The sequence below is a fragment of the Micropterus dolomieu genome, linkage group LG05 (assembly GCF_021292245.1).
Source record: "Micropterus dolomieu isolate WLL.071019.BEF.003 ecotype Adirondacks linkage group LG05, ASM2129224v1, whole genome shotgun sequence".
NCBI classification, from domain to species: Eukaryota; Metazoa; Chordata; class Actinopteri; order Centrarchiformes; family Centrarchidae; genus Micropterus; species Micropterus dolomieu.
In genome coordinates, this window is record NC_060154.1 from 16,622,624 (window position 1) to 16,642,132 (window position 19,509).

General features: G+C 40.3%; 1 protein-coding gene across 1 annotated transcript in view; it reads left to right on the forward strand.

The window, feature by feature from the left end:
- The window catches only part of p3h2 (prolyl 3-hydroxylase 2), a 64,043-nt gene that overhangs the window by 29,733 nt on the left and 14,801 nt on the right, over positions 1 to 19,509 (forward strand). The window contains exons 2-3 of the mRNA XM_046050786.1: positions 17,673 to 17,825; positions 18,741 to 18,930. Of these exons, the coding sequence (XP_045906742.1) occupies positions 17,673 to 17,825; positions 18,741 to 18,930 (343 nt within the window). The remainder of the gene's footprint in view (positions 1 to 17,672; positions 17,826 to 18,740; positions 18,931 to 19,509) is intronic.

The following is a 19,509-nucleotide window of genomic DNA, read 5'->3' on the forward strand; positions in this document are numbered from 1 at the left end:
TCAGTCATTTGTGTCATTTAGGTAAAAGTCTTCTTTTGGGATGTTCAATCTCCACAGGATATGAGATCTTTTTCAGAGAGATGGAGGTGATTGTTTTCATCTCACACAGCCCTATCCTCTGATAGTGGCCTCAGGTGCTGGTGTAAGTCTGGTGCTGTGGTAAAGTCTATTTTCTTAGAAACAGTCACTGACCTTTATAATGGTGTTTTGAGTTCCCTCTGTGATTTATAGCCGCTAAGAAAAACAACTATAAAATTCACATTTTTATAGTGGTTATTTTTTGTTCTGTCTAGCAAAAAAATGTTTTCTTGAACTTCAAAATAAAATTCTTTTAGAGTCTCACTGATAAAACTGCAACTTGTTGAGTCTACGGTGTAGAGTATATCTCATTTTCTCATTCATTTATCAACATAATCTGTCACACACAGGCACAAGAGGACACTGGGACTCTCAGTGTGTGGCCATGCAGGATTTGCTACAACAGGAAATAGAAACTAAACGATGGTATCAACAGACAAGCAAATAGTGTAAGATTGTAAACAGACTGCCCACATCTGGACCAGCTCTCTTTTTCTACCTATCACACCGTGGAGAATTCAGGCCTGGATTTAGTTTCTACGCCTTTTGAGAGCTCACTTTCCCTAAATAGGTCCAATCATAGAGACACAGGCTTTTACTCTGTCTTTAATTTTGTGTGGAATAAAAAACGAATGGAATGACTTGGACTTAACTGGGGTCAGTTGGTTTCCATTATCCTGCACCCACATCGGTAGTGGTCCCAGCACCTCTAACAGCAGAGGCATGTGAGGGTTGCCCTTGCAACAAAGAACAATGGAGGGCAGAAGTAAAGTGGAAGCAGCTTTTCATAATGATGGAAATCCTTGCTGGAACTGTATTGAAGGCCTCAAGGGAAAAACACATGGAGCATATTATTGCCAGGTTTGAATGAATGATTCTAAGAAATTAGCATTGCTTTAATATTGTTGGTTTTAATTTCTAGGTAAGATTTTGACTGTGGTGTTGTCTGATTCTGTATTCTAACTTTTACATAAAATGCAGCACATGTTTGGCTGATTATTCTTAAGTTGCAGCAGCAAAGATGAGCCAGCAGCATCACTGAAATTACAGGCAGGATCCTACTCCTCAGTGTTTAATTCATGGTGTACAACACCACAACCTAGATTACAAAGTGCAGTCGAGCGGTCCTACCCTGCCCTATTATCAGCAACAACACACACAGTATCTTTTCTGAAGCAAGGCAGTACTGGGCTGTACCACTTTCACTACTTACCTCTTAACCACACTTGGGCCTGGTGAGGCTTTTAATAACACCTCTTTTACATCCAGATTTCCATATGGTATAGTAAAATACACCAAAGTTTCAACAGTAATGGGAAGAAGGAAAGTCAGCTGAGCTTCCACAGTCGAGATCCAGGCTGCTGTTAGCTCTTACAATTCTTAGGTGTTTGAGGCGAGGAAGATTTATTGTCTCTTACCCAGAAACATGGTCCGAAAGTCACATCGCAAGTGTTTCGACGCTCTGTGGCCAAGTTAGCAACACATTCTCACTCCCGACTCGTCACATATTGACACTTGGTCAAGGCCCTTTGGCGTCGCTTGTGAACACCCTGGGTACCCCTTTAGCGTCATTTTTACACGCTTAGGGCTCCGTGCTCAAGTTAGCAACGCATAGCCACAACGAATGTGCAACGTCCGGTAAACTTGGCAACAATAAATATGCAATACACGGTTAGACTTTCAAAATAGAACGCTAGTGTTTTGAAACATTGTCATTTGAAAATGACAATCATCCAATTTCTTGGTTATGGTTAGAAAAAGATCATGGTTTGGGTTAACTAAAGTTAACCTACATCACTTGCGTAGCAATTTACATATTTGCATAACTTAAATAAAAATATTTACTTGGTTTCACACGGGACACGAACACGGGTCTCCTGGTTCAAAGTCCGGCTTCTGGCCCTCCATCCACTCTAACCACCTCCTTACTTAGTCCTTTGTGTCAAATATCATACCTTCCTTTACCATCAAAAACTGACGCTACAGGGCTTCCCCCACTGACGCTATAGGGATCCCCAGTGCTTTACAAATTGACGCCGATGGGTCTTGACCACGCGTCCATATGTGATGAGTCAGGGAGTGAGAACAAGTTGAAGTTAGTGATAACCTGCTAACAGCTCTGTGAGGCTGTACGTAGACCCCGTGGTGCTGTCATCACAGCATGGTCGCAATGACAATGCTAACATGGTACTGTGTTCACCATCTTGTTAGCATGCTAAAGTTTGCTAATTAGCACTAAACACAAAGAACAGCTGAGGCTTATGAGAGTGTCAATAATTGTGTAGGTATTTGGCATACAGTCTGTGGTATTTGGTCATAAAACAAAACTGTTGAACTAATTGATATGTTTACCTCATGATGGTGCTAGTTGAAAAGTCAGAGGATCACAAAAGTTTTAAAAAGTCCATTTCATCCTATAGTTTCTGAGACATTTACTCAAAAGCCACAAATGTCAACCTCATGGGGGCGCTAGAAGTCAGGGAATCAGCAAGGTCATTAGGGTTCATCCTCTGGGCATCATGCATGTCTGTACATTTCATGGTGGTCCATCCAGTAGTTGTTCAGATATTTGGTTCAGACCAAAGTGATGGAAAGGCCAACATTGCCATACATTGAGCCACACCACTAGCATGGTAGACATTATGAGTGTTCCTGCCTGCCACTGTAAATGCTGATGGACTGTGAGCCAATCAAATTTAAGAAATACAGTTGATGTTTATCAAATTGACTCATGACTATGTTACACTGCTTTGCACAAAATCGTAGCATCTTTGAAAGAACAAAATCAAATACAAGAAGATCCAGTAAATATGTTAGCAAGCAAATAATAAATTGAAACTCTAAATATGTTGTCTTTTTATTATATGTGGCATTTATCCTGTGTTCCTGTTTTCTTTTCAAATGAAAAGACTTGGCTGAGTTGGTCGAGCTGTTTGGGGTGATTACTACTGAATTGACACAGATCAGAGTTTCTTTGTTGGCGGACCAAGTTGCCTCCAGCACTGTGTGTCTTGTCTGAACACCACAGCCCTTACGCCACTGCTTAAGAATGTGAGACATGCTTGTTCCTGGGAAGTCTCACCGCTAAGTCGTCAGCCTGGCACACACACAACCCTTGACCTTAGGTTTGTCCAGCCGCTCACAACTAGTCACATAAAGGGAAAAAGAGAGAGGGGTGAGTTCTGGCCTGTGAAGAGTATTTAGCAGTAGGCAGGAAGAGGTGGACAGGTGCAGACTTGCTTGCTTACGCACTCGCTTACTTATTTCTTTTACACAACACTTGTTTATGCCAGAGTCTGTAAAACCAAAAGCAAATAACATTTGTCCTGAAAGCAAATGAAGCACAAACTGATCATTTGAATTTTACTGTGCTGGAAAACATCTGCTTATAGATCACACACACACACAAATCCCAAAATCCTCAGATCTTATTGGATCTTAGAAAAATTTGTGGTAATCAATCGTGTGTGTGTGTGTGTGTGTGTGTGTGTGTGTGTGTGTGTGTGTGTTCGGACTGAATTCCAGTCAGCATGCTGTGTTTCAAGACTGCTAGATTTGTGTAATGTGACAGCAGCAACAGGAACATGCCATGTTTATGAACGGAGTACAAATCACTCTTAGAGGTTTGACCTTTGAAGAGATTCACCTCCATCACCCTGTTGGTGGTTCTTAATTACGTCCACCAAGTAAACTGAAAAAAAAGTTAAATTATTCGGAAGTAAGATAATAATAAAATGTAATAAAATGGTTGGATCTCATGACTAAACTCTATCAATCTGTAGAAAACTGTTGTTAGCAGTAACAGCTGTGTTGTGTTTGTGTTGGCAAAGAACAATTGTGTGCATTTTCACGCTGCAACCACGTACCAGGCCGTGTTTAAAATATCATCATTAGTTTCTTAGTTTTTAGTGATTAGATTAGTTTTTGTCTCAAATGGAAATAAAAAGAATGGGGGGGAAAGGGCTCATAAGTAATGAATTAAAATTAAGTCTATAAAAGTGCCTTTTTTGTATACAAAAAAACTCAATGAGTGAATTTGAAATCAGAAATTGGTAACCCTAACAACCTAAAGAAACAATATTTTATCATAAGGTTACATGAAGAAAATAAGCGTGCGCTGCACACATTCTCAAAGCACATTCTTCTTTAATAAATACCAATTTATGTGTGATAACATGTCGTACACATCCGGCCCCAGGTGAGCAATTGAGATGTAGTAAACCGTCTTGTATGATTCTTTTATTTAAATATATAAAAGTAGATCACCTAAAATCAGGGGTGAAATGTAACTAAGTACATCTATTCAAGTACTGTACTTAAGTACAATTTTACTTGTACTTAAGTAATACTTGTACTTTATTTAAGCATTTCCATGTCATGCTTCTTTATACATCTATTCCATTACATTTAAGTGGGAAAAGTAACTCCACTACATCTTTTTGACACTTATAGTTGCTAATTACTTTATACATGCAAAACAAACCATGTGATGTGTTTATATGATGATGCTACTGATCTATCCAGAAGTATCTAAAATTGGCTTTATATTGACAAATTACTACATAAATGTTCTTACATGTATTTGGTAGTGATAAAAACAGAATAGTATAATATTTAGTAATAGCAGGAGCCATTCTGCTTAATGAGTACTTTAACTTTTGATACTTTTAGTACATTATGCTGATAACACCTGGGTACCTAATCTGTTTACAATTTAATTTCCTTATTTGCAAATTAAATTTACATTTCAATATTATGAAATGTCTGCATTTTTCCAATTATCAATCTTAAACAAACATGTGTTTGTGGAAATCCTCCCTGAAATTGCTGCAGCAGCTTTTGAAGCTTATAAAGCTTGCTGCAAAAGTTGTTCTCAATGAGTACAAGGTCCTCTAGTGTCCAGAGTGCAGCTTTTATACTTACGATTTTTGTGCAAATCTAAATGTTGTGCCAAATTTACATCTTGCATTCCACGTGTTCTTTTACTCACTTTTCTCTCTACAAGGAAACCGTGTCACTGATCAGCCTGTCTGCACTCGCAAAGAAGAGATATGGCCACTGATTCATACACCAGCCGACAGACAGCCAGGCCTCACACATGCAAACAAATTCACTATTTTGTGTTTTCTCATACGCGTTCACACACTCTTTGACAGCAAGTGTGTGTAAAAGGCGAGATGAAATGCAGCAGTGTGTTGACCCCATGACACGGCAGCGTGACCGGGTTTTTAAAACAGCACACCAGAGGGAAATGGCGAGGAAAATGTCTGAAATGAGGTCTTGTCAGCTTTTTCTCCCAACACATCCACTGAAGATTTATTTGCTTTCTGTATCATCTCATTATGTACAGAGTGTATATTGATTGTTAAAATGCACTCACAATAAATTTGAGTTATTGATGCTGTCACGTGAATGCAGTCTGTGCCAAGATCTCCCAGTGGATAAATGTAAAAGTATGTGTTTCTGTGTGTGAGTGTTTGTGAAAATCTCTTTACAGTTGGTCTTTAAATCATTTCTCAGTTGTTAGTTGGGCTTTAAACTATGTCAAGAATTTCTTCTATCCACAATAATGGTTCCACCCTGTCACCACAATTTACAACGAACACTCTGTTCTTATTTTATATCAAGGTTTTCGTTCTTAAATTTTTAGATGGCCTCATTGAATTCACCGCGCAGGGATATATTTACCATCATAATGGAGACTGTGTTTCTCCATTTACTTGAAACAGGTCTTAATGTTTGTTATTGTTTTTTTGGTTTTTTTTGCTTTTACTGTTTATACTGTTTTATTAGACAACGCAACACAGAAACCCTCCAACTGTTGTCTCACATCTTTGAGAAGCCAGCGGAGGCCAGTCTTAAATAAGCTGTTAGCAGCACACCTCCCTTTCGTGACAAAATGCAAATGACCAGCACTCCAGTCTGAGTGGTGCATGGTTATCATGAAGATGAATGATTGGAGAAGAAGTTAAGAAAAGTAAGCAAGGTGTCCTTTATGTTGCTGTAGGAAGGCAAGGGACTGGTTAGACAACAAACATTAAACTATGAAGGTTATCTCTCATTAGTACAGCCAAAAGTCACACTGCTGATGTTTTCTGAACAGGAATCTACGTTTTTTTCCTCCTGCTGAGTATCTGCGTTTCTTGCCTCCCTTTTCAGGCAAGCTTAGTTTCAACTCGCATACCACCAGCAGCTTTAGAAAGAAAGTGAAGGGGGTGCATTCTTCTCTTCTTACTTTCTTGGCCAATTCTTGACCTTCTCCTTACAACTGTCAGAAGTATGCCTGGGGAGGATTTCTGGTCAGGGAGGGTAGCAACTTGATTGATGAACTGATTTTGTGATGAAACATTGTACAGTGCTCTGTCAATGTTTTATTTAGCCCCTAGGAAAAAAGGTGTATCCATTACCTCATCAGAGAGTGGGGCAGAACCACTTTTGAAGTTTGAATCAGGACATACTCCTTCAGGGCACTTGAAACTTTCATACTCCAATCTGGAGGGAAATCTTCTGACACCCGGCAGTTGAATAGTCTTTTAGGTCATGTTACCGTCATGGCAGCTGACTCGCTTATCGTTAACTATGCTGATTAAACTTTTTAGTGACATAGGAAGCTGCTCGTTAGTGCACACTTCTAGTGGCTGCCATGCCAAATTAAAAGGATAAATGTTTGATGGTTTTCAATAGTTTCCTTGTAATTCCCCTGTAATATGTAGATACACCCACTGTATATTAGTGATCTTTGCGTCCATTATTGGTTCACAGATGCATTTCAGTCTCTCAGCAAAGCCCCCTTAGCTGAAGTTGACTGTTGTTGTGAGTGTTGTGTAACACCCTTTGTCTTTTAAAAGCTGCTCATTGCTACAACACCAGATTGATTTCAACATGAACAGAAATATTTTATTTTTCTCTGGGGTATGTGTGGGTTGAACAGGGTGAGAACTGAGTTGCTGGATGACTGCTGGCATTGTCTTCTGGGACACACACACACACACACACACACACACACACACACACACACACACACACACACACACACACACACACACACACACACACACACACACACACACACACCCTGTTGTGTTTGAACTCAACATTTGTCTTTAGATTTAACACTTAAACACCACATCATGCCCAGCGTTTATTATTTTCCCAGCCCAAAGTCTGTACATACGCAGTGGAAAAGCCGAAAGCGCCCACGCTCATGTAAGAGGGTGACCTTTGACCACTGTCCCTGAGTGGAGTGCCCATAAACGTTTCCTTCAAATGTGCAGTTCCTTGTAATGTTCCTCCGAGACGGGAAATCCCCTCAATGCTGGAGCTTTATGGGGAAACCGAGTGAAAGGTCTACAAAGTTTCTGAAGTGGTTTGATCTCGTGTTATCTTCTCTGAGATAGCCGTGACCTCTGAGGCAAACATGTTAAAGAAATAGTTTGACAAGATGGACAATGTGTGTCTTAAAAAGGAATTTATTCCAGAAGATCACCTGTGGCAGTGCTAGGTTGAAATGTACAGCCAAACTGGAAAAAGAAAATCCTGGCAAGATGTTGAATCAACCAATCGGCTTTCTTGACACACAGGTTACCGTCCTACGTTCTGCCGTATTTAAGTGTATCTCAGCAGAAGCATGATTCATGAGATCAGAAGATTTATACCACACTTAGTTTAGCTTACCATAAAGACTGGAAGCAGGGGGAACCAGCTCATCTAGCTCTGTCCTAAAACAAAAAATCTGCCTACCAGCAAGTCCAGCACATAACCTGCAGGCTGGCTCAGTGCTCAGTGTGTACCTACACTGGATGCATTCAAGCACAGTATTGAGTTGTAGGCACCCGCATTTTGGCAGCACTCAGAGCCCAATACCTTAACACTGTATTTACATGCAAAAAATGAAGAGAATATACTATGGGCCTTCACGTATCCTGTGTAGACAGCTGGGCTGATCAAAACAGAAGCATATTTGTTCCATCAGACACGCATGAGACGGACGACTGGGAAAAGGGGCTGAAACGCTTCCCATGTAGACTTGCCACAACTCTCAGCAAGAAAGCAAATAATAATTTCCCCAAATGTCAAACTGTTCCTTTAAACTAATGCAACACATTAGAGGTTGCTGAAGAAAAGCCTTATTGCTAGTATCTTTGGTTATCCGTCTGTGGGCTCAAGTTCCAGCATGTATACACCTTCGATACACACACCACACCCTCAACCAAAGGCAAAGAGACAAAATACAACTGTTAGCCACATTTCAGATTCATGGGACCAGTCGGAGTGTGTTTTTCCAGTCTTGAAAAAGGCAGCTTTATGAATAGAAAATGGGTGAGTGTGAAATCAGAGGATTGTGGTAAAAATAAGACGTCGGCTTACCAGCCCCGTTTTTAGAAGTTCCTGAGAAAAAAGACAGTGTGTGTTACTGTATTTTGGGTAGGAGGGAGAAAGGTGTAGGGAGGAGGGTGAGAAGGCGGCAGGGGGAGACATTATAGGTTATTTTCCACCCCGTCTGCACTACTTTAAACATACACACCTTGTGTTTTGGAGGTTTCTACACAAAGCTGGCCTTGTGTGTCCTGAGGCTGCCCAGGAAGCGAGATCAGACATGGGAAAGAGTGTGATGGTTGACTAAGGATACAGTAGCTGATGTGGTCTCGGGTGGCCTCAGGATAGGCCAACAAAGCTTAGCTGGGCTGTCACTGGAGATGGAGAGGATAATGGAAGCAGTTATTTCCCTCTACAGCCAAATGATGTCAGCCACAGGGCAGACACAACTACAGATGTACAAAAACCACCCTCAATCTAAGATGCCTGATCCAGATTAGCTCATAATGGACATGACTTGTGTTTTGATAACTAATAGTTGCATATTCTGGGTGCCTTATGAGTTCACTCATTTTTCCCCCTAATCACAGCCAGCAGCCTCACAGCTTACAGCCCGGGCACACAACACCGAGTTAAGGTTTCTCCTGTGTACAGTGGCATTATTGTTGTTCTTCCACTGTTTTCTTTTAAATGTACAGTCTCTGCTGCTTTTGAAGGATTTTTATGAATAATGACGGGTGGAGGCCGGTGAAGGAAGGAGTGAGGGCCGTCTTTTCCTGGTTCGTCGCGCCTCCTGTGTCTTCACGGGGTAATGAAAGAGGGTTTTTAGACACAGGTGAGGCTTTTTCAGGCATTCCTTTGACATGACCTTATAGGAGGAACATGCTCTGCTCGAGGACGGGCAGAAAGAGGCCACTGTGCGAAACTGGCTGTAGGAACGGACAGATGAGAGAGAGAGAGAGAGAGAGAGAGAGCGCAGTGGCATGGTGGAGAGTGCAAGGAAGAGATGCGAGGAGGACGGCGAGGTAGAAAACTTTTAACCATGACATAACTAGGAGGAAAATCTCCCCTCACGCACTCACTCCTGACATTTTTGTTTTCCATAGCATGTGCTTAACGTGTTAGCCATGTTGCATGTAATGTACACCTTGACCAGCTGGCTGGTTTGCTGACTAGCATGAGTTACAGTCCAGATCTTGTGTTAAAGTGTTATTTGATTTAGCATCAAACCAAAAACAAACCTGTGTCAGGTTCATTTAGCTGAGATTATTTAGCCACTAAGTCACACTTTCAGTGTACAGTAAAGTCATTATGTGGTCTGTGTGTACAGTAAGCATGTGCTGAAGCAGCTTTTTGTCCATCAAAGCTACAGAGTTAATGAAACAAATGACTTAAGGGTGCTGCATGGAGAGTGCAATTTTTTCCTGTCCAGTTAGCGTCACATACACCATAAGCTCCCTTTGCCTTTGTGTATTCTAGTGTATGAGTGTGTGTTTGGACATTGGCACAAGGATGTGTCTCCAATAAAATGTTTCGTCCTTGTCTTGGTATATCCTACCCCAAATCTAGTTGGAAAAGGGTCCCACATATTGTCTTGTAGTAGGGGATCTTCATAGTGTAAATGCTCAAAAACAGACATAAATTGTTTTCCAGACTTCTAAGAATTTCTGAAGTTCCTTGAATCGTCAATCAAAGTGCTCGCTGCGTGACTTTGAAATGGTCCAGAGTGGAAGGAAGTGTGGCGCTCGCCTCATGGGGAGGTAATCAGCCATTTAGACAAACTTTCCAATAGTGAGTTCCTCGTGCCAGGCCTTGGTGCCAATACCTTCCCTCAGGATAGCTGCTACAGCCATAACTGGCAATAGAAAGCTCTGTTTGATAGTCAGTGGGCATATGCAGCTTCTCTTTGCTAGGCAAATGTAATCCCAATCCTATTCCTATTATTATTTGTTAATGATACTGTGAAACAGTCTCAATATGCTATTCAGCTACATGCTAATATCCAAGTGCCAGCCTCTTAAAGGGCCATATGTTTTCTCAAGCTTGAAAGTCATTAATGAAAAGGACCTAGACAGTGGAAACCTTAAAGACCCCGTTATTGATGTACTACTGTGCATTCCAGTAGTGTCAGTATTCAAGAAAAGCAGTTGATCCTCACAATTGAGAAACTGGAACAATCAAATGTTTGTCATTATTTGCTTGAAATATGACCTCAATTTGGCATCAGTAGCAAAATAATACTTTTTTGACACTGAGGAATAAAACTTTTTTCATTTAACAGAGGCAAAGCCTTTCAAATGTGAAAAGTTGTCTAAACACAAGCAGCTATACAAGATTTTTAAACTAAGTAGTAAACTAGTAGTCAAATGGCAAAACTCTGATTTAATTCATGAGCTGAAGAATACGTTCAGAAGAGTATCTGACCAGATACCGCCTTTCATTAGTCCACAGTTGTTGATAGTCTTTGCTGGACACATTTCAGTTGGTACCAATAAAGTGTAGAGTTTAGATGCCCAGACCTTCTAAAGCAACAATCCCTTACTCAAGGTATTTCTTGTCACAATCTAGTTGATAAACTCAAACATGGACTTCCATTCTTAACCTCTTCTCTTATCAAGTCCGCCTCATGTTGTGGCTAAACACCTGCACTCATAATTTGCTGCCAAATCTAAGACAGATAATTATGTGGTGTACTTGGTTGTTTATGCCTTGAAACCTCATGACACAAATATTGGTTTACTCTGTTCAGGAAAATGACTACTGTGTTTACAGAGGAGTAAATATTATTCCCATTAAAACACTCCCTGGATAGGTACAAACAGACCCAGTGCTCCTCGGACAGATGGCTGAAATGTTAAGGGCCCTACCGCGCAGCAAAGATGTCTTTGCTTGTGTCTTTGCTTTGCTGCGTGAGTCCATACTTCCAGAAGTAGATTAGCATGAGCTCTTGGCAGTTAAATGCTGTCTGCCTACTTTTCAATACAAATGAGACTTTAATGTGATTTAAAGACAAACTTTATTTTCTTTACATCCCCTTACTTTAAGTTTATACAATCTCAAGTTTTGCTGAAAACATTTTTTGTTTGTGTTATAACAGCCTTTACCAGAGAGAGACGAGACCTTTTTGTCAGTCGAACAATCTTCTTTATCATCCAGTTGCTTTTGTCTTATGGAATCCTCCAACATCTCCTGCAGTAATGTGACGGTTCCTTATTGGCTGTATCACACAGGCCTTTCTAAATTAGACACAGCTCTCTCCTTCACTAGCCTTAAAGCCGTTATTGGCTATATAAGGACACTGTTATCACGCTTGCAGATGTTTCAGCTGGAATGCGTTCAATGCAAAGTTGTGTGAGGTACAAACTGTACTGTAGGTAACCGGTAATGACATAATGCACTTTTCCAGGAAGTGTCAGTCAAACTGTAGCTGCTGACTAAATGGTTATTTAATTGCAGCTGTTGAACGTTTTTGGAGAGATTAACACTTGAAACACATATACACTGAAAATGGCTGGAATGGTGCGGGTGTAATGTCACAATTACCAGTAAAAAGATAAAATGCAATGCAAAGTCCAGTTTAAGTAATACATCAATGTGTTTAAGGCTTATCAGAGGCCAAAACTCTCATTTTATCCAATTCAGTTTATAGTGCATGGTTAAACAATGTTGCCAAAGCGGTTTGCAGCAAAATCACAAAGTTTACATTTTAAACATAACAAGAATTAATGCAATCATGACCATTCACCTCTGTCTTGATGATCCTGAGTCAAGTTATTTACCACAGATGTCCACCTGCACACATTGGCTATGTGTAGTCTCCTTTAAGTGAATCAGGGGGCTATTCTTTTTCACGCAGCACTAACATTGGTCTGAACACGGCCTTGAGGTGGGGGAATGCGCAAATCTAACTAGGATATGTCGTCCGACCGTGTGGGAAAGCAAAATTCTTATAGCTGGTCCGAACGGCCGCATTTGAAAGTGTAGTGAAAAGCCGACCATTGTAGAGAATATGAATATTACAGCACACGCTTTGCTGGAAGGCATTCATAAGTTGTACACAAAAAAAGTGAGTTCTCAGAACCTCAGACGATGTTCAAACATATGACAAGCACCACGGTTGGAGTCTACTGACAGCTTTTATACGCGCACCAGGTGGTCTGAAGGACACTCTCTTTAACCTTGAAGTCCTCACTGAATGTGGACTTGTCTGATTTATTGCAGCTGTTCTTATGTTAAGTGTTAACCTGAACACTAACCTCCCTCTACTTCACTGGAGTTTCCTAAAATCTTGGATACCGTAGAAACTCTTGGAAACAGGTTGTCTCTCAAGTATTCAGGACTGGGATTGCCAGGTTTGACCACTCATTGATCACTTGCTGCCAGCTCCTCTCTCATTTTTGGGTGGTAGTTCTGCCTTTGACAAGCCATCTGTGTAACTATCTTCAGGCTTGTTTGTGCCGTTGGGATCTCTGCATCTAAGGCGCCAGTCCAAACCTATTTACATTCCTGTGAATCAAGCAGGAGGGCCAGAGGAGAAAGGCATGCAAATGTACGTTTGCCTTGGCACTACTTAGTGCCCACATCAAGAGCTCTTCTCTCAGAGTGGCAGGGCCATCCAGCAGCTCTAACACAGGTTACTCTTTAGAGAGGAGGGCAAACTGAGGGCTCAGACTGAGTGGTAGTTATTCACCTCTACAGGTGCCCCTTTGAAATTCATGTGAGAGGAAAAATGCACTCATGTGGTACAAGATGTATACTTCAGAATTTTTTTAAAGATTTGCTTTTAATGGCTGAGTTTTAGTGTTGCTGTGATTTTAAATGTTGTACAGTTTAATGTCAGAATTAATTGATAGAGTTCACATTGAATATTTATGTTGTGTAATGCTATCTCATTAACATTTTCAGTGTCTGTATGTGGAGCAAAGTTGAAAGCAACTGAGCATGCCTGAAACAGCAGCTTTCCTACAGTAACATTAACACTATGGTTTAATATGTCCAACTTTTATAGTGTCACGTTAATTCTATAAGTGTAACTGAAATTTTACAGCTGAACAGATAGAGAGAGATAGGGTTGGGTAATATGACGATCCATACCATGAGACAATGTAAATGTATCAACCAAAATATTTATATATCATTTAAACTAACATAGTTATCCATGTAAGTTAAAAAATAAACATTTTTTGAAAAACACTCACTCGCTTTCTTGTCACAACTGCCTTTTTAATTCTTTTAATGCCTCTGATTATATAACAATATTTTGAACAATGGACCTCAGTGGACATTTAGAGGGGAAGAAGAAGCACAATGGCTTAGCGTTTCACAGAAAATGAATTACCTTCTTAGTATCAATTTTCTCTTCTGGCAGACACAGGAGAGACAAGTCATTTTGATTTACCCAGGCTGACTTGTTGTCCAATAAGCTATTCAGTATAATGGCAATTTCACTTTAAACCCATGATGGATCTCTGCTCCGTTGTCCTGAGAGGTTGTTTTAACTTTTCACTCTGCTCACTTTGATCAGTGAGCATGTGTTTTCATTTCAGAATCTCCCAGCTTGGACCCCTTTTTGACGGTTTGATACAGTACTCTCCATAAAGCAGTAGTGACCATCGTGTATGTGTGAGCTCAGGTGCTGTTAAATATGACTGTAGATCTGGTCTTTTTTTTCTTCTGACCTAACTGCTCCAGATAACTCCTGGAGTTTTTTTTTAAACTAATCTAATAGAAATGTAAGGTTTTGGCCTTTGGTCAATCCTTTTTTTTCCTTTTTGAATAAACTGCCCCTCCTAAAGCATTCTTTGAATACCATTGCTTTACTATATTGCTACATATCTTACAAATGTTAACCATGACTGTAAAAACCAAATGATAAAAGAGGAAAAATACTGTGAGTCTCCTATGTTAAAGGCTTCCCCAGGTTTTGGGATGTCTAGTCTCGGGACAATAGATCTGGCAGTGGCTTACCACAGCTGTGTTTGTGCTGGGATGTTGTACTGGAGTAATTCCCCACTTCCACCGGTTGATCCTTCACCCTGAGCCAGGTTGTTCCTGTGGGGCTGAGGGCAGCCGCGGCCTGAGGAGGTGGAGGCAGGTGACTTCCATCACCTCTTCCCTCCTTTGTACACCACAGCTGATGTGATTGTTGCTTGTTTATTCTGCGGGAATTTGGACAAAACATATCAACAGATGATTATCAAATCCAGTGAAACCAAGTCGACAATTGTGTTTTTAAGGATGACTTTGTCTGGAATGCAGCAGCAGAGGGTACATGATAGCACTGGGTTGCACCATCAGAAAAAATCCACCCTCAGATACACTGATTTCAACAGTGTTTAATGCATTCCATGTTTTACTGTGTGCTCATAGTTGAGTTTTTAGTATGTTCTGGTTTCCTCAATGTGCGGTCTTTCTGCTTTACTTATTAATTTACAGTTAGTTGTTTTTTACATTTACCTACTAAAACTACTGTTGGTGTTTCAAAAAGCTGAATATTGATCTACAATTAATATCTGGAACTCTAGCAGCAGGGCATCGCATTTTCTGCATTGGGCTGGTAATCCAAGAAAATGTATACCATAAAGCAACATGGTTGATCCAGGAATGCCCACTACAAGTATTTAATGTAAGTCAGGAGAGATTATGCCTTAAAGGCACAGATATATACTGCTGACTGTCATGTTGTTGTAGTTTCCCATTAACATCCTCGTTCGGCAAGTAAACTTCAGGTCTTTTTTCTGAACTCAGGTTCATTTACTTAACATTAGTCTTGCTTCAGTTTTTCCATACAGTATTTTTATAAAACATGTCATGCAGCACACAGGAATGCACAAGGAGACCTAATATGTGGCACTCGCCTCCCTAGCTCTGTTCCTCCCTTGGTTGGTCGATGAGGCGAGCTGTGTCTCCCCGGTGGCTCCAGCCAGGTTATCTGACCAGGAATGCACTCGACGCCACCTCACCCTTTGGCTTTTCAGGGGTAACCAAGCATGTCCAGCTGGGCTTTTCATTCTTGTCTCCTCTGCTACCACATGAAAGAGACCCAATTTTTGTCTGACAGGGGAGTCATTCTTCTTAAAGAAGTGGGTTGTTTGTGGGGAAAAATGTCTGATTTTTCTATCAGAGCAGTTCAGTAATTTTTATGATGTATTGTGCAGACTTTGTGGGAGTTGTTTGCCTCCCCCATAGAAAACACCAAGTGCTTTGTTTTTGTATCTACGTGGGTTTACACAGAAAAGGTCATTCTAGTCTTGAACTACAGATTTCTACAGAATTGGATAAACGTGGGAATTCCTGAGCTTTATATTGCCAATTCACCCCATGAAAACAATACAATCAGAAAAAAGGTTTTTGTTGCAGCAAATGTCTTTCCTGGCAAACGTGAGCCAGTGCTGAGTGTCAAAACAGAGGGGTGAGTGTGTTGAGAAGCTCTGTCAGCCAGTAATGTTTTTGGCAGCCAGGCAAGACTGACCTTCTCAACTGTCAGGAGAAAGCCTGGTTTCTGGAGTGAACCACTGAGATCTGCTTTACATTAACACCTGTTAAATATTAGGTTAAAAGCCACAGTAAAACTCTGACATTAGATACTGTATTTAAATAATTTTAATAATAGGATATATTGTAATCAAAGACTCAGGCACATTGTATTGCATGTTCTTATTTAATGTGTTAGAATAGTAGAACATTTAGAATAAATCTGGTTTGCTTTTCTTGATGTTTGACAATCGTATTTAAACTGAGGATTTAAACATATGCAGTCAGAAGTCTCTGCGATACTGTGAGTGGCTTAATATTGCTGTAAGAGATATGCAATCCATCACAATAGAGAAGGACTCTGTCTCCTACCTTGTCTATTTTCACCTCTCTGTACCTGTCTTTTGTTTTCTTAGCATGTCATCCTCTCCCCCACCCCCACGTTCAGTCACTGTCAAACACAAAATAACTTTGACACTTTATTTAGTTTCTTGCTTTGTAGGTTGAGTGGATTGACATGCAACAAAGTTCACAGGGCAGGATATTTAAAACCTGGCTGTGCAGTGAACCAAACTCCTTGTCTAAGGTGGTTGTGTTCCTGTGAGAATCCAGCTGGGCGAAACCTAAGCCATGTTGAGTCTTGAGCATGATTAGGATCTTATCTGATTAGGGCCTGGCATGTTCAGATGGTTGAGTTCTTCCAAAATGAAGTTTTTTTTAAAGGGATAAAAGAGCACCTGAAAGTTACAAGAAACAAGATTGCAAGAGACATCTGGGATCTTTTAGTACTACTATGTGTTGGTTAATACCAGATCATATAATTTTTAAAGTATTTTTCAATTCATTCATTCATCTTTTAAATATGTAACCATGGGTAAACTGTGATGGAGGCTGTACTTTTCTGTCATTGTATATACTGAACTAATAATTGATTATTTGTGAAAATGATTACTTGATAAAACTCAAGGTAAAAATTTACCGTTTTGGTATTTAGTGCAGGGGTTTTCAAAGACTGAGACTGTGGGCCTCCCGTTAGACAAAGTTTGGAAAAAGGCGCTTCTTTAAACACTATTTAAACATCTTTAAACATACTCTAAAGTATAAAGTTTGAAAACCTGATTTTTTTTTTTTCTGTTTGGGTTTGTTAATGAGCAAACCAGCTGCCAACACTGATTTAATACCCCCAACATCCATCTATCCATCCAAGTTAATATGCTTTGAGTGCAGAGACTTCATCCGTCATTAGCTGTAAAAATGACAGCTCTCTCTAATGACAGGATGTGGATGGGAACAGTGTGTCCCTATAAATCTGCTAACCCCCATCTGATGAACCAAATTCTGAAATATTAATAGTTGTTTCAAGTGGATTCCAAATTACTTGCCAAGAACACATTTTTAGGGAAGGCTTAAATGCACCCTCATATTCTGGCGAGTAGTCTGTCCTTCCTGCAGGAGCAGTTTCAGCAGATTGTCTGCCTGTTTTTCCTTGTTTTCTAAAAGCTTCTAAGGATTCAGAGTAACATATGAACTTTGGCAATGTCTTTTGCAATTTTTAATAATGGAGACCTGTCCATCTCTTTCAGTTTGAAAATCTAGTTTCACGTATTTGAATACATTTTCTTATGTTGTGATTGTGTTGGAGCCTTAAGAAAAACTGAGCGAATGCCCTCTTCTTGCCTGTTATGAATGATTTTAACTAACTCCATCAACTACACAGGTGAATTTGTGCACATTAATGCACAGGTTTCTGTTAATATTATTTTAATAACATCTCTCCTTCCTTCCCCCTCTGTTTCTCTCTTTAGTTGAAGCAGCCTGACAAGGCGGCGGCAGCAGCTCACACCTATTTCCAGGCCAACCCAGAACATGTGGAGATGGGTCAGAACCTGGAGCAGTACAAAGACCTGCAGGGCGTTAAGGAGGAACACTTTGTGGACCGAGAAGCCCGGCCTCACCAGGTATCGATACTAACCATCTTTTTTCTACCCTGGCCTAAATGTCTGGCCGCTTCACTTCCTTCCTAAAGGGAAAAGTAAAGCTGCTGTCGCTGTATGAAGAGGACTTTGTTTTAATAACCTTTGCAGTTTAATGACTGGAAACTTATTTAGGTGGTTGCTGGTTGCAGTGGAGCCCCGAATGCCAATGAGTTTTGGATCCCTTGTGTGCTGATTCATTTACAGTCTTTCACCCTTTCCCACCCTTCTCTCATTTCCCCCTCTGCCCACCTACTCTCTCTTTATCTTCAAGTCAATCTCATACGAGTTCCTGTAGGACCCTCTGGAGAAGCTACAAATCTAACTACCTTAATCTGTTGTTTTTACCAACAAAACCTCAACTAAACTTTTAAGCATTACTGATAATTTTAGGCATTCCATCTCTGTGACTTTGCTTTACGTATCATTACATGTCACTTAGTTCTGTACTCGTTGATGCAGATGCATAGACTTTGCATTATTAATTCACCTTTAGTTTTTATCTGTTTTTGGATTTTCTCGTCTGGATTTTTTACTGGACAATAAATTATTTTGAATTTATTCATGGAGAACTGAACGTGAGAATCTTTCCTGGCAGCTGTTCAGCCTAATCCACCCACCTCTCTTTCTGTTTATCCCAAACAAATGGTCATTGCTGCTGCAGGAGACAAGATGTGCACCAGAGGACTTGTAAAACACTTTTATGAACTGGCTACATGTTTACTCACAGTTGTGCTTTTTTACTTAAGTGAACAATATTTGCTTATATAAAAATGTCAAAGATAAACACATTGATTCACTGACAAATCATAAAGAGCTTTGCTGAACACCAAGGGTCATAAATACTCATCCCATCATTTCAATTCTCTTTCACAATCTTCCGTCTCTCCTCCATCACAGCACTCCTTCAAAGAAGCAGTGAGGTTGTACGATAAAGGCGACTACGAAGGGGCCATTGCTCTGTTTGAGGAGGCTTTGGTAGAATACTATAAAGCAGACGTGGAGTGTCGGGCCCTGTGTCAATGGCCTCAGAGGTTTGAGGGCTACGACTACCTCCGCTACCGTTACAGCCTTCATGAACTCATATCAGGTAAGAGACAATATCTGAATAGGTTTACTTGAACAGAAAACAGTTATTGACCTACAGTGGGTACGGAAAGTATTCAGACCCCTTTAAATTTTTCACTCTTTGTTTCATTGCAGCCATTTTCCAAAAATCAAAAAAGTTCATTTTATTTCTCAATAATGTACACTCAGCACCCCATCTTGACAGAAAAAAAACAGAAATGTAGAAATGTTTGCAAATTTATTAAAAAAGAAAAACTGAAATATCACATGGTCATAAGTATTCAGACCCTTTGCTCAGTATTTAGTAGAAGCACCCTTTTGATCTAATACAGCCATGAGTCGTTTTGGGAAAGATGCAACAAGTTTTTCACATCTGGATTTGGGTATCCTCTGCCATTCCTCCTTGCAGATCCTCTCCAGTTCTGTCAGGTTGGATGGTAAACGTTGGTGGACAGCCATTTTCAGGTCTCTCCAGAGACGCTCAATTGGGTTTAAGTCAGGGTTCTGGCTGGGCCATTCAAGAACAGCCACGGAGTTGTTGTGAAGCCACTCCTTCGTTATTTTAGCGGTGTGCTTAGGGTCATTGTCTTGTTGGAAGGTA